Source organism: Oncorhynchus kisutch, linkage group LG9, assembly GCF_002021735.2.
Source record: "Oncorhynchus kisutch isolate 150728-3 linkage group LG9, Okis_V2, whole genome shotgun sequence".
NCBI lineage: Eukaryota > Metazoa > Chordata > Actinopteri > Salmoniformes > Salmonidae > Oncorhynchus > Oncorhynchus kisutch.
Window position 1 is genome coordinate 28,791,954 of NC_034182.2, and position 15,313 is coordinate 28,807,266.

Genomic DNA, 15,313 nt, shown 5'->3' on the forward strand with positions numbered 1-15,313 from the left:
TACCAGTGGGATTTCTAATGTCATTCATATTTTCATATCCTGAGTGGCAGGGTGCGAGCATTCACGTGAGCGCACATGTACAGCACGCATGCAGGCGTGCACACAAACAAACACTTCCTTTTATGAATATTCATCTGCGTGGTAACCGATGACGACAGGTCAGGTTAATTCCACCAGATTGTCTCTTGGCCTCTCCTGCCGCCGACAAGCGTGCACTTCAGATAATGAAGGACGCCTGCCGTAAGACCGGTCTCATTTGAACCCTTGCCTCCCCAACCACGACACAGCCTTTAGTGAAACTGAGAGCTATGAACCTGGAGGGCTGCGCATCCTGCATGGCCATTCTCACCCATCTTTATGTGTTTTGAGAGGTTCACAAATAACACAGGAGTTTTTCTAACCAGCGACACATCTCATAACTATACAGCTTCCATCTCAAAGTCTCGGCTTATTGTGATGTACATGAGATCAATCGTTCCTTATAATATCTTTGTTTTTGTTAACTTAAATGCAAATGTGACTTACAGTTAACATATGTTCAGTATATGTGGCCCAGGTGGGAATTGAACCCACAAGCACCACTGAGCCATCGGAACCTGGTTTGCCATATTAGGTTACCACTGGGATGTACAGTCCAAGCGTCGTGTGTGGAAGGTCCCAATGCCTGGAAGGACGTGTGACTTACTTGATGTTGTCGAGGCAACCAGAGTCGGGTTTGAGGATGGCGGTGTGGTGGAACATCTTGTACAGCGCGATGCCTAGGAAAATCACGTTGAGCTGGGAGAATGGAGTGAAAGAAAGGAGAGAGCATAGCTTGAGATGGAGTTTGTGTGTCGTAGATGATGTTTTCATTTATTTTTAAGTCGGGGAGACATTGTTAGAGCTGGTTGAGTATGTAGTGTAGGAACAAGATGCGGTTTTCCCACTTTGCCAAATAGAGCACAACATTATATGAACGTTGTATACAGTATCACTACCACGTAGGCACTGAGTGGTGCACTGAGCTCTTTCCATGAGAGACTGGCCAGGTGAATCCAGGTGAAATATATGATCACTTACTGATGTCACTTGTTAAATCCACTTAAATCAGTTTAGATTAAATGGTAATGGACCAGCGGTAGCGCCATCTCAAAATAGTATGTCCCCCTCGAAATGACACCAATTGAATTGTAACTCATAACACACTGTGCTGGGGAAGTGACTAGCCCTTTTCTACGTCTCTTCTACTTATCCCCCCCGTCCCCCGTCCCCCCCGTCCAAGAGGGACTACGATTCCAGAAGGAGTCAGCCTTTCTTAGTGGAAGTATTCTGGCTGTTACAGAGAAAAAGCATGAGTCATGAAGTGGAAATAATAGTGTTTTGTGATTTCAGAACATTGGAGCGTGTAGAAAGAGCATTAGACATGCATTTCGGGTTTTGAAAATATCTAAGTTAGGAATTAACCCGTGAGAGTGTGTGTGTGTGTGTGTGTGTGTGTGTGTGTGTGTGTGTGTGTGTGTGTGTGTGTGTGTGTGTGTGTGTGTGTGTGTGTGTGTGTATTTTACCTCAGCCTATGTGGCTTCGGAGTGCCTGCTTGTGTGCCTGTGTCGGATTGTGTGTCCTCTCTCTGTGCCTCAAGGTACAAAGTAATAGTAAACCTAGTGTACGATTCTAGGTGGATGTTCTGGGTGAAAATCAATCATAAATCGTAGAGAGGCATCACTTGGTGACTGAATTCTAAGTGGAGTTCCTCTCTCCCTCAGCAAAGACATCTCTGTCAGTTGTGCGGCAAAGCGACTAAACGCAATACTTCACAGTTCACCTCCTCATCCATTTCCCACCATGACACATGACCAGCAGTGGCTCATACCCAACGGTGTTACAGAGGAAAGTGGATGTTCTCTCTGGACCATTGAAGCAGTGACCTGGGAGGCTAAATGAGGTTAATGAGATAGTACGGGAGTGGGGAAGAAGGGACGCTTACCATAATTATCAAGGTTGCCGGTCCTATGAAACTCCAAATGAAGTAAGTGTCCAGACGAAGCCAGCACCTGGAGGGGAGGAGAAAAGAGAGTGACTACATCATTTATGGAATATTATTATTATCATCATCATCATCATCATCATCATCTCCTTGTCTTGTTTGACCATCTCTGCTACATGAATACAGAGAATGTGTGAGAGGATAGTACAGTGGAGAAAGAGGGGGGAGGGGGAGGGAGGGAGAAATGGAGAGAGAGAGAAGGGGGTTGGGGGAAGAGGGAGGGAGAGAGAGAGAGAGAGAGAGAGAAGGGGGTGGGGCAGGGTAGAGAGAGGGCGAGAGAGAGAGAGCGAGAGAGCGAGCGGTATAAGGTGAGGCCAGCACACAGGACATACATCAACATGGAGGCTGGAATGACAAAGAGAAATGAGCACTTCAAAAACACAGTGCCGCAAGGGGGTAGGAGAGTTATGACCATTGCATGAGGGTTTGGAGGGTGTGATTTTGGAGTTTCAGTGCCATAACTGCTTAAAGGGTGTGATGGTCACAACAGAGTTATCAAAGGACAGAGTAACAAAACTGTAAAGGTGGCTCGGGGGGGTGACGTTTCCCCTAGGTACAGGTCCCCTCCCCAATCCTAAATTTAAAGCTAGAATCCTTAAATTGCTACATCCATTTTTGGCCTAATAAATTTATGATATATCCCCATTGATTCTTACAACTTGAGCTTAGCTCAAACCAAAATATACACTTTTTACTCTCATGTTTGTAAACAGCGTAAATGTAAACAAACACTGTACAGCCTCAACACATGGTTCAAACTATACATTTGATACCATGGATGGTCAGTCCTTCACTCTACGTCTCTGATATGATCCTGTCTGCAGCACCTTCAGGCTGGTATGTTAACATGCTTATTAGGCTTGAGGTCCATTCCATATCAGGAGTTGAATAGGGACACAGAAATACAGAACATGCTTGGAAGAGTTTGCACAGAAAACAATGGAATAAATTCCATGCCCTCAATTGAATTCCATGCCCTCAATTGAATTCCATGCCCTCAACTGAATTCCATTCCCCACTCATTCCCTCATTAAGTAAAATGAAATTGAACTATCACAACCATTAACCATATGCACACTTTTACCTTTTTAACACCATTGTGCCGACCCAAACCATACTATGCTGGCTTTCGGATGCATTTCCTTTCACGTTGTCCTTTCCAGCAACTATGGGGGGGATGTGTCAGCAGGCCAGTGCAGTATGGCTCAGCTCAACTAGTGTGAAAAGGTATTATAGAGACCTAGAAGAACTGTTCAACCTCATCATGCTAAAGCTAGACTCAGCGAAATGACGTTGCAATGAGCAGCACTGGAGATATTGAGATGAGCGAGATGCAGCACTTTCCCCACAAACAGTCACACACCGTATCGGCGCATGTGCAGGTGTTCACTTCATGCTGTTCAGAGCATGGTAGCCAGGGCCCCAAAACAGCAGAGAAGTTGAGCCTTGCGCTTCAATGCTCTTAGTTGTTGAGGATATTTACCCACTATGCGGTTTACTTTATGGATCTACGTCATATCGCATCGCGGAGTCCACCTTTAACCAATGAACCCCTCTTACAGTCCATTACCACATCAACACATGCACTTGCTTCACTTCTCCGGCAGGTAGTCTAGGGGTTAAGAGCGTTGGGCCAGTAACCGAAAGGTTGCTGGTTCGAATCCCTGAGCTTGCAAAAGGTAAAGAGGGTATTGGGTTAAATGGGGAAGACACATTTTGGTTGAATGCATTCATTTGTGCAACTGACTATGTATCCCCTTTCCCATCACACCAATACAAGACAGTTACAGTACACTATTTGGCTGATTGAACTTGAATGGGCCCAGATATGATCACACAGGGCTGGATGAACTCGAATGGGCCCAGATATGATCACACAGGGCTGGATGCCAGATGAAGGCAATACTGGGACGACAAAAATGAAGCTGATACATGACCTGCTAGCTAAATTATTAATCGTTTCATCTCCGCCGCTGCTAGGTAGACCTCCATTTTTGGCCATCTGAAATGACAGCTTCTTACTCTGTCGTCATTCAGACTGACAAATAGGCCAAATGGAAGGGGCAACACTTTTTCTGTAATTCAGCAGCATTTCAAGGCAGATTGAGAGGATAGCACTTGGCTTCGGACAGTGCGGGCCGTACTCGAACACTGGAAGGAAACGCAACAATGCAACTGGAGGTTTAATAATAACGTGTCACCAGTGTTCCCTCTAAGCTGCTCAATAACTGCCAGCCGGCATGAGATTGAACTTTACTAAAGATTTACTAATCTTTCCTGGTTTTAAACAGATACATTTTCACATCTACTGTGGAAACTGGGATTGAATCAACTTAATAACACTCCCTTTTAATGCAACAAACCAAATCTAACTTCAAGACTAAGTTGGTGGTTTTGATTTAGGCTGAGCCTGCTGAGGAGCCCATTGGCGTACCCTTGATCTATTTCATGAGCATAAGCGGTTTTTCCATCACCCTCTGTCAGAGTAGCTAGCCTAGATGCACATTTGAGATCACAGAGCAGAGCCGTGTGTAGCTGCGTGTGCACATTAGTTAGTGAGTTTCTAGCCCGGTTATAGCTAATTTGGGTCAGCAATGAGGGAGTGATTGCTTCCTGCAAGAGCACGGAACGTGTAGATATCTAGCAGTCTTTAACAAGCGAGTCAGATAAAGAGCTTTTTTTTGTCTTAAAGGGGCAGTGTCCTGTTTTGAGACAGGCTTGAATATGCAAATAAGCCAAAAAGGAAGAGAGTATGAATTTAATTTTGTAAAGTGGTTTCTTGCATCATATAACACAATACAATGTAATGTAATTTTCAGTCACCTACTTGGCCAATTGTGTTACAGATCATTTCTTAAATGTTATGAAGTGATTTGAGCTTTTAGACTAAAACATCAGGCCTAAAAAGGTTAACGTCAAGCCATGCATAAATGTTTTTAAAAAGCCTCATGGAATGTAGGCCTACATTGAACACCACATATTGGCGATATCATAGAAGACAACAGCTATATGTGGAAATTGTTTGTTGATAGGCCACTATGATAGGTCTACATTATTCTGAAATAGCCGCAATAGCTTATGGCCACTGTCTGAAAGTGTAACTTAACACTAGAACCACCTGGCCCTACAGCCTATAAGTACCTTATAGAGAAGGTAGAGAAAGTCCTACTGAAAAAGTCTAGAGCCTATTTTCGACACCACTTCCAGACTATGACGCATCAACATTCTAACAGTTTAATCAGCACATTTGATTAAACTGTCATTAGGTCGTGTTTAAGAATGTCTTGGGTAACATTAGAATACTAAAAAAATATGATTTAAAAGAACATAAATTGCATTTTCATTAGTTTAGGTTACTCTAGGCCCCTCAAACTCAACTCTGGACATTGAAGTCAGTCTCACTGCATTTTTTCCCTTGTACCCTTCTAATCAAGGATGATTTAAATCTGGGATATCAGGTGGGTGAAATGAATGATCAGGTAGAACACCAGCAGGCTCCGGACTGCTGGTAAGAGTGGAATATACCTGCTCTAGCCTATAAGTAAAAAACGAAATCACAAAGAAATCCTGATAATTTTGTTTTGGAAGGTCTAAAGAAACATTGTGGAAATAAGAAAATGTATTTGAAAAATCAGGATAGCATATTATGTTACCAATCTTTGCTTAGTAGCCAGAGCAATGCTGTCGTGCAAGTGCTGAAGGGTAAGCGCAGATATTCTTCGAAAAAGTGATATTTAAAAATAAAGCCGCACCTTTTTGAATTTCCAGAGTTATTTGACAAAGTGTCATAGAATGCAGAATATGCTCTTTCTGGTACTATATAGAACATTTTACCTGCATGTGACTCTGAAGGAGGATTTGAACAAGTGATGCTCCAAACCCTGCATATGTCAATTCCGAGCTGTGGCCATTTCTTCACGTAAAATTTGACAACATCATATTTTCACTCATCAGACTATTGTAAAAATCGAATTGGGTCTTTAGGCTAACTGTTATTATGTGTGAAATTAGTTTTGGTCTTGTTTAGTTTCTGTGTTGTTTAGGAGTAGTTTCGATGAGCCGGCCGTGCAGGCTGACTGGCATCGTTTGCTTCCGCTAGCTCATCAACATGGATAGAGTAAAATATATGTTTTGCAATTTTCGTTTGCCTTACAATAAATATGATAAGTAATAGAGTTATAGTAAATAAAACAGTCCCTTAACAGCATCTATTTACAAAGTAAAACATAAAAGAAAATATCAACCCACAAAGTGCACGGTGAAATGATTTGCTAGAAACATGGGCGCCAACTCTGATAAATAGGCTTAACACACACTCATCATTACACTATTGTTGTTCTAAATTAAAAATCAACCTCTTCACTCTCTTTGCCATTCAGTAAGGCCTAATTTAATTTCAATTGTGAAGTTAAGTGCACAATTATTTCCTATTCAACTATTTATCATTCATTCAGCGAGGAGAGAGACTCATTAGCGCCTGGCCCGGGTACCAACGTCCTACAGCACATTGTCTTGGCGGGTTAAGTTGGGAATAGGTGTGAGACAATAAAACTGGTAAAAAGGCTCTAAATACTTTTCTGTTTGTGATTTTACAAGTCTGACAAATGAGCAATGTAAAATACAAACATTTAGGAAAAGTCAGGGAAGAGACAGGAAGTTGCTTTTCTTGGGGGGTGGGCGATTTTTTTAATGACAAAATCACAATGTCAGTGGCCGTTGGCCTATTGCGGTTCTCATGTTAAAGTGGGTACAGCTCAGCATTCACAGGTAACGCACGCCAGATGTTGCACAAAATGCTTGCAAAATGAATGTTTCCACTCACAAGACTTGAAATCTGCTCAGTGCCGAGCATTCTGTGTCACCTCGAACACGGACTACAATAGTGAGTGTTCAGAAATACATACTGAGTCCTGAAAAATATATTTATTTTCTTACATGAAATGGCCCTAGTGCAATATTCGCTCGTGTTTCAACCATATTAGGTGTCAGTAGCGTTATTAGACTACAGTCGCAGCTACAAGCTCAAATGCCTTGGCCGAGTATGTGCAATTACATCACACACCAACAAGCTCTAGCACAGTTATGGTGCCAAAAGAGGCTTTGAAAGAAAATAAATACAGATGGGTTAGCTGACGTTGTCACGGAAACGATGCCCACGCTTCAATGGGGCAGAAGTCCATGAGTTGTTTTGATTCTGGTTGGCCAGATAGCTAACAACACTACTTTCCATTCACAGTTTTTATGCGAGTAAAGTCATACTGTATATTTGAAGAAATTCCAGACTATTGTGATAGAAACAGGATGTTTTGGTCCAATTTTGCATTTGAGCTAACCCTAACCCTTTTCCTAACATTAACCTAATTCTCATAACCTGCTACGTTAATTATCCTAACCCGATGCGTAGGTTCTCCTAACCTGCTATGAAATGTAAAATCGGATATTAATTTGACAAAAGCTTGATCCCTTCTAGCTATTAATGGCTACAAATGATAAGTTATGAAGAACTTCACAGGGTGGTGAAAGTACACGGTGTGAGCTTGATGCTCCTTTCCCAAATAATTTGACGGTGTAATTCTGGTGACATGATGATCGATGCTTGACTGACGTTTGACAAATAAAATCAACATAAACATTTTTGTTCAGACCTCAAAAGTGGTCTCCTGGTTTTAGCATTGGTGTGGAGTTAAACCATCCAATTGTGTTATTTTTCTATTCAAAAAAGTGTGATTTTTAAGACTGAATAACAAAAAAAACAAACAAACCAAAAAAATGGTAGGAACAAAATGGAAAGCTCACAAAAATTACGTAATTAAATCAAAAGTAGTGCACCATATAGGGAATAGAGTGCCATTTGGGAAACAACCAGTGAGTGTTACTTTGGTGTTACTGAGACTTGACAATCCTCGACGTGGCTCTTATCAAGGGATAAGTGGAGACGATGTAAACACATGCGCATATCGAAATCTTCCTAAGTAGTCCTTATGAAATATAAGGGAAAGGGCTGTCATTTCTGGAGAATACTCAAGCCAGCAATCCTCCGACTATCTGCATGTTCTCCTCTCCAGTCATGTCAGGGTTCTGTTTTGATTTTTGAGCGTATCCATTTTTCCCCATTTGCCGGCCTGACACTGCGTTGGCGGCAGACTCCTCTGATCTTCTTGGTTATGACGCAAAGAGAATAGAAACCCAGGTAGCATTTTGTCTCCCAACGTCTAGTGTTGCATACCCGCATCGGTGACACTGATACACAGCAACTTGGCACATTAGTTTAGCTCAGAGACACTTTGGAGAGAGGGGGAGAGACGTTTAGGTTCTCTCGAGACAAGAGAACCTAAAGAGACTTAAAGTCACGTGTGAGGACATGAGGGGCTCCACGTATGCCAAGGAGTTATCTGTTGCAAAATGGACAGAGATGCTCTCAAAGTTATAACAAACTGTCATTATTAAATGTCAGCTAATTATTATTATTATTATTTAGGGTGAAATGTGAGCTATGTGGCTTTTTGGTAAGGCATTATATGAGTTCACCTCATGGTATATAATTTACAGTAGAATAGTATATACCCCAAACCTAGGGCTTTAAAAAAATAAAAATTCACTGTTCATATAGAGATATTGTCCCCAACAGCTAACACAATCTAACATTAGTCTAAGAATACTCTGGCAACATAGACTAGACTAATTTCGGTAAACAGTTGAAAATAACAGATTGTGGAATCAATTGGAACATGCTGCTATATAGGAACAGAAACACTTATAACACACTTACTGTTTAACTCCTGAGCGAATTAGCCCCATAACAGCCTAAATGGAACTACGCGAGGGCATGTAACACAAAACAATGCTTTTCATTATGTTCTCTGTCACTGGACTCACTTAGAGATGTGACTAAGCAAAATCTCAGTGGCCATTTTGAATTTGTAAAGTGTGACACTTTCTCTCCTCAGTTAACAGGACAACCCATGGTCATGTTTTTATTGCTCAAATGATTATATTCCGATTCTAGGTGGAATATTGAGCTGTGTGATGCCCAAACCCCTCCATCTCTAGCTGAGCATGTCACGCCCTGTCCGTCCCACCCATCTCTCACAGCTGCGTATAATTGTTCCACCGGTGGCTAGAATTGTTATTATTCACATGGTGCTGTGGCGACAGGCAGTGGCAGCTATCGTCTCAATCCATCACCAAGAAATGTGGCTCCTGATACACACAAATGTCTAGTGTGTGTGTGTGTGTGTGTAAGTATACACTACCATCCAAAAGTTTGGGGTCACTTAGAAATGTCATTGTTTTCCATGAAAACATACATGAAATGAGCTGCAAAATGAATAGGAAATATAGTCAAGATGTTGACAAAGTTAGAAATAATGATTCTTAATTGAAATAATAATTGTGTCTACAAATCCTCCATTTGAAGAAATTACAGCCTTGCAGAACATTGGCATTCTAGTTTGTCAATTTGTTGAGGTAATTTGTTGAGATTTCACCCCATGCTTCCTGAAGCAAGTTGGATTGGCTTTAATGTTTTAATTTGACCTTTATTTAACTAGGCAAGTCAGTTAAGAACAAATTCTTCTTTTCAATGACGGCCTAGGAACCGTGGGTTAACTGCCTTGTTCAGGTGCAGGACAACAGATTTTATTTTACCTTGTCAGCTCAGGGACTCGATCTTGCAACCTTTCGGTTACTAGTCCAACGCTCTAGCATCCTGGAGTCGACTCTTCACTGTTGACATTGAGACTGATGTTTTGCGGGTACTATTTAATGAAGCTGTCGGTTGAGGACTTGTGAGGCGTCTGTTTCTCAAACTAGACACACTAATGTACTTGTCCTCTTGCTCAGTTGTTCACCAGGGCCTCCCACTCCTCTTTCTATTCTGGTTAGGGACAGTTTGCACTGTTCTGTGAAGGGAGTAGTACACAGCGTTGTGAGATCTTCAGTTTCTTAGCAATTTCTCGCATGCAATAGCCTTAATTTCTCAGAATAGACTGACGAGTTTCAATAGAAAGTCCATTGTTTCTGGCCATTTTGAGCCTGTAATCGAACCCACAAATGCTGATGCTCCAGATACTCAACTAGTCTAAAGAAGGCCAGTTTTATTGCTTCTTTAATCAGAACTGTTTTCAGCTGTGCTAACTTAATTGCAAAATGGTTATCCAATGACCAATTAGACTTTTAAAATGATAACCTTGGATTAGCTAAAACAAAGTGCCATTGGAACACAGGGGTGATGGTTGCTGATAATGGGCCTCTGAACACCTATGTAGATATTCCATATGTCCACCTACAATAGTTATTTACAACATTAACAATGTCTACACTGTATTTCTGATCAATTTTATGTTATTTTAAATGGACAAAAAAAAATAGCTTTTCTTTCAAAGTCAAATACATAAGTGGCCCCAAACCTTTGAATGGTAGTGTATATGTTGTTACTCTAGGGGGTCACAGGATCACATTCCCATGGCGTGACTCTCCATGTTCACCCCCACAGACCATCTTCGCCCAACAGGCAAAACCTTTAGGAACTGACTTATAGTATTTCTTCCTGCTCTAAGGAGATAGCTGACCAGTCACACCAGCTTGAAGGAAAAGGTTGAACTCTGACCTCTCAGGAGACACAACCAAGGTCATGTGGTGTGTCTATCAAAGGTTTCCCCACTCTTCTGTAACACAGGCAAACGATAATGTATAGACTTTTATCCCTACTCTTAAATACATTTGAAATGACGACGTGTTACGTGAAGGTATTGTCAATAAATGTGTACTTTTATATATCTACTCTTCTAAATACACATTAGTACAAATTACATATCTGGTATCATTGTGTTCTAGAATGTAAGACAAACACTTTGGAAACTATTTCATATGTACAATAAGGGCCTAAGAGTCTTTTTTTATGTCTTATTTACAAGTCACTCTGACTCAAAGCGGGATGGAGAACTCCCATCTCCCTTGATGTCTGAGGCCATCGGATAAAGAGTCACACCCACCCTAATAAAAACTGCTCTCCGGCAGTTGGAAAATCAGCCAAAAGACAGACGAAGGAGAATTTAATCGATTTGGAGGAGAAAGAGACTTGTCTTGCAGGAGGGAGAGAGGAAAGTAGGCATGACAAAGAATTGTCAGTCTTGGACTGATACAGAACTCTAGGAAACGGCCTCTGAACTCAGAGGCACGTCTTCCTCACGAAGAATCGGAGATGGAACACTTATCAGGAATTAAGAACAATGGACAGACTTTGCTGAAGGCCCACAAGAGTGGGTTCTTGGACATCTTCATAGCTTGTGTGCAACACAAAGCTGACTGCGCCAATAGACGGTACCGACGCAGGTCGATGAGAAAGACAGAGAGAGGAATCTGACCATTGACTCAGTAAATTACATTCTCTGTGTTTCCTTCTTGAATATTCGTCATTGCAAAATTATAATCTAATAGATGAATCATAGTCTTTGTTTCTTTTCATTGTGTGTTTGTTTCTCTGGCGTAACAATAAACCCTATATTTATTAAATGTGGTTCTCTCTTGCTTTGCCAAATGCTGGCTCTAATACATTTAAAGACCTTATGTGTCCTTTAAGATTGTTGATACGAGACTTGATGAACGAAGGCTAAACTACTAATCAGAGTTTCAAGTTAATTGTTCCCTTTGAATTAAAACGATTAATGGTGCCCGTATCCCACATTATTAATTTGAAACAGTAGGCAAATTAATGATTTAATGAAGTCACCAATTATCACCAATTATTAGACCACTAAAGTTCCTACAGTGACATGTACGATAAACATTTTGTGAAAACCTCTGATGCAGGTTTTTTTGTATTTTTTCCCCCCTCCAGATTGGCTACATATTTAGTGAGAGAGGAACAGTTTCTCTCTACTACTGCTTTGTGTCATTGTTAGGACCGCTGGTTTATATTTCAGAGAGAAGTGCGAGAGCAAATCAAATCATTTCTCCAGTGTCTTCAGCGGGGAACATAAGAACGCATGACAATTACATTCCCGACGGCTCCCTTTCTCGCTCCGGCTCCGTCTAGTGCCTCATCTCTCCATCTATTGCTCTCATGCTCAGTTGTACAGGAGTTGCGTAAATGCTGAAGACGCTAACCACAATGGCTTGACATTCACACAGCTATGACTTGCATTTGCCACCGTTAGACATTTTGTTCAGGTCAGCAGAAGTTCTGCGTTAGAATAACCGTTCGGGAGTGACGAGGAGCATTAGTTATTGCAGCAGTTATTGCAATTGTAACGACCACCGCACACTGTTTTTATTCAATGAAATTAGTCAGCTGATTCAGTGCGGTTGTGTGAATTAACCTGAACAAATACATTTGGAAATAAACCAAATTTAGTGTCAAGATAGTTGTTCCTGGTCAGAAGAAAAACTCCTACGTGCCCTTGTTTTAGTCTACCAGATGTTTCTCGTTCAGGTCAGGTGTTCAGGAAACCCCTCTATCATGGGGTCATCAGGGCCAGAGTGCTGATCTAGGATCAGTTTTGCATGGAGAAGGAGGCCACCTGATCCTAGATCAGAACTCCTAATTTGAGATGCTGAGATGAATACAGACTCTGATTTAGAACGGCAGAAGAACTTCCACCATGCTCTCAAAAACCAAACAGAACGGCACAGCAGAACGTCACTACGTCTAGACAGCCGGTAAACAAAGAAACACTAACAGCAGTGGACCACCCTGCCTACACAACAGCCATAGTGAACATATCACAACCATATTGGAATAGTTCAGATATGGCCGTCAGCCTGGTATTGTGTGCCATCAGAAGGTGCTGGTCGTATGGACGACAACATGTTTGAACGAGCCATTATTTCAATACGTTGACTACAATAACTTAACACGTTATTGTTTCCCCAGTTACCGATTCTCGAGAATTGCTTCCCAATCACGTCCTTAGGACCACCCTGATGTTTCACACATTTGTTCAATTGCAACCCCATTTGAATGCGGTGTGCCAGTACTGGAAAATATCAAATCAAGGAACACGCAGTGCTCGAGGAGAGATTTGAGCAACACTGCTTTAGAATGTACACCTTAGGAATGGGTTAATGGTGGGCATGGTTTAAATAGCGGGGTTCTTACGGTCAACGTTATAATGGTATGGTTCTAAAGCCGTGGTTCCATTTCCGGTAAATACTCACACTCGATCCGTGCCATAGCTGCGGTAGTCCACGGCGGCAGACACGGCCACGATGAGCGCTGGCACACCGTAACCCACCAGGTAAAAGTAGCGTTTGCGCGAGTGCTCGCTCTCGAACACCTCCACCAGCATAATGTAGAGCTGCACGCCCTCCAAGAACATCCAGGTGAAGGCCGCCAGGAAGAAGAAGTGGAGCAGGGCAGCGAACACAGCACAGGCAATCTGAGGGGAAAGTTGACACGGTACAAGGTCAAAGGTCAAGTTCAAAAATTTAATGGGTTTGGCTTAGACACAGTGGGGCAAAAACCATATGCAGAACGCACACACATGGGCACACACACACACAGACACACACTACTTGTAACGACTGTAATTGATCAGATTATTGAAGCAATTGGTCATACCCGGGGTACTTTGTTCAGCGGTCATTGAAATTGGTTCAATTAAACGACTGTCAGGACCAGTGGCCATCAATGCAATTCAGGAGAGAGTGATCTTTAAAACTGCCCACTGAATCAAAACCATCACATCTAATGAGTAGAGGGCAAAAGCAGTGTGAAAACTCTAAGATAATATACATGATGCTTAGTCATCCATACTCTAGGGTTCACATTTATGACAACAAGTGTGTGTGTGTCTGCCACTGTTCTAATCGTGCAACATTCCTTACCTTGGAAACTACAGCTCACAGACAGACACAGACAGACACAGACACACACACACGCGCGCACACACACACACACACACACACACACACACACACACACACACACACACACACACACACACACACACACACACACACACACACACACACACACACACACACACATTCATTAACACAAAGTGAGAACCTCAAACAACTTCTCTCACCCCCCCCCCTCTCCTGCGCCCTGTTGATAATGACGGTGTCCTTAGTGCAGAGCTCTAGCAGGTCAGCTCAGCTCTCTAAGTGACAATCCAGCGGTGGCCATTAAATGCAGTGGGGGGGGGGGGGGGGGTTGACATATTGATCGCCTAATCCAGATTACCCACAGCATTTAGAGATCAGTCTACTGCTCCACGACGGGAGGGCTATTGCAGTGGGGGGTGGAAAGGGGAGGCTGGGGTGAGGGTGTGTGTGGTTCTTTGATAGAAACATTGGATCTTGAGCTGTGTCAGGTGAAGTAACAGGGTAGAACTGGGGAGAACCAGGGAGACTGGGGAGAACTGAGAGAACCAGGGGGACCGAGAGAATCAGGGGGAGAACCAGGGGGAGAACCAGGGGGACTGAGGGGAGAGGCTAGATAAGGGCAAAGGTCAGGGTTTACTAGCAAAGGTATCCCATGGTGTTGATTATCATTGCTAGTTGAAAGGATACATGAAAGATGTTTGTTCGCTGAGCACATTTGATATTTCTCTGCTTTATACACGTGATTGACCTATACCATCAATACATTCTATACATTACATTCCAATAAATTGATGAACAACATTGTTATGAATGGCACACACACATAACCGTGGATACTTAAAGCTTCAAAGCACTCATGTTCTCATGTTCAGATGAGGCATTCGAATCGGAACAGACTAAGGGGTAATTATATTGTTTTTAAACTCTAGAGGAAACCGATACATTCAACTACCTGCAACCTTCACTTCTTTAAATTATGATAGCAGACCATTTCCCATGAACCTGGAATCCTTGCTAATGTTGACTAGCACAAATATGATATAGCATCTACAGATCCATTGTACTTGAGCGGTTCACCCTTCAAATACACAGATGTCCGAGGAAGTGCATCGAGGTACACTCAAACCTTAATGTTCTGCTCAGACTACTGAATTGCTTTCTCGAGTGGAGCTGGCCCTCAAGAGACGAGAGAGCCACGGTGAAGCGCACGCTGAATGCTCAAGTATCCGACATGCTTTTGAAATATTTAACTGCAATAGGAAGATGTGAGCAAAACCAGTTCATAAGGGTTAAGGTCAAAAGCTGATGGATTTCCTAAATTCCTGTCTCAGCTTATGCTGGTTTTCTACTATAATTTCTAGAGTCTTACTTGGGTTGTTGTGTGAACAGAATAACTTGGAAGCAAAAGTTAAACATACGGAATGAAACTGGTTATATGGTTAACTATCTAGCCGTTACCAG

The 15,313-nt window shown here is 42.2% G+C and overlaps 1 protein-coding gene across 16 annotated transcripts in view; it reads right to left on the reverse strand.

The window, feature by feature from the left end:
• The window catches only part of LOC109897029 (adhesion G protein-coupled receptor L3), a 303,186-nt gene that overhangs the window by 24,194 nt on the left and 263,679 nt on the right, over positions 1 to 15,313 (reverse strand). For all 16 annotated transcript variants that reach the window (XM_020491529.2, XM_020491527.2, XM_031832342.1 and 13 more), the window contains 3 exons: positions 13,181 to 13,401; positions 1,964 to 2,030; positions 686 to 777 (listed from right to left, as the gene is read on the reverse strand). In XM_020491529.2, coding sequence (XP_020347118.1) covers positions 686 to 777; positions 1,964 to 2,030; positions 13,181 to 13,401 — 380 coding nt within the window. The remainder of the gene's footprint in view (positions 1 to 685; positions 778 to 1,963; positions 2,031 to 13,180; positions 13,402 to 15,313) is intronic.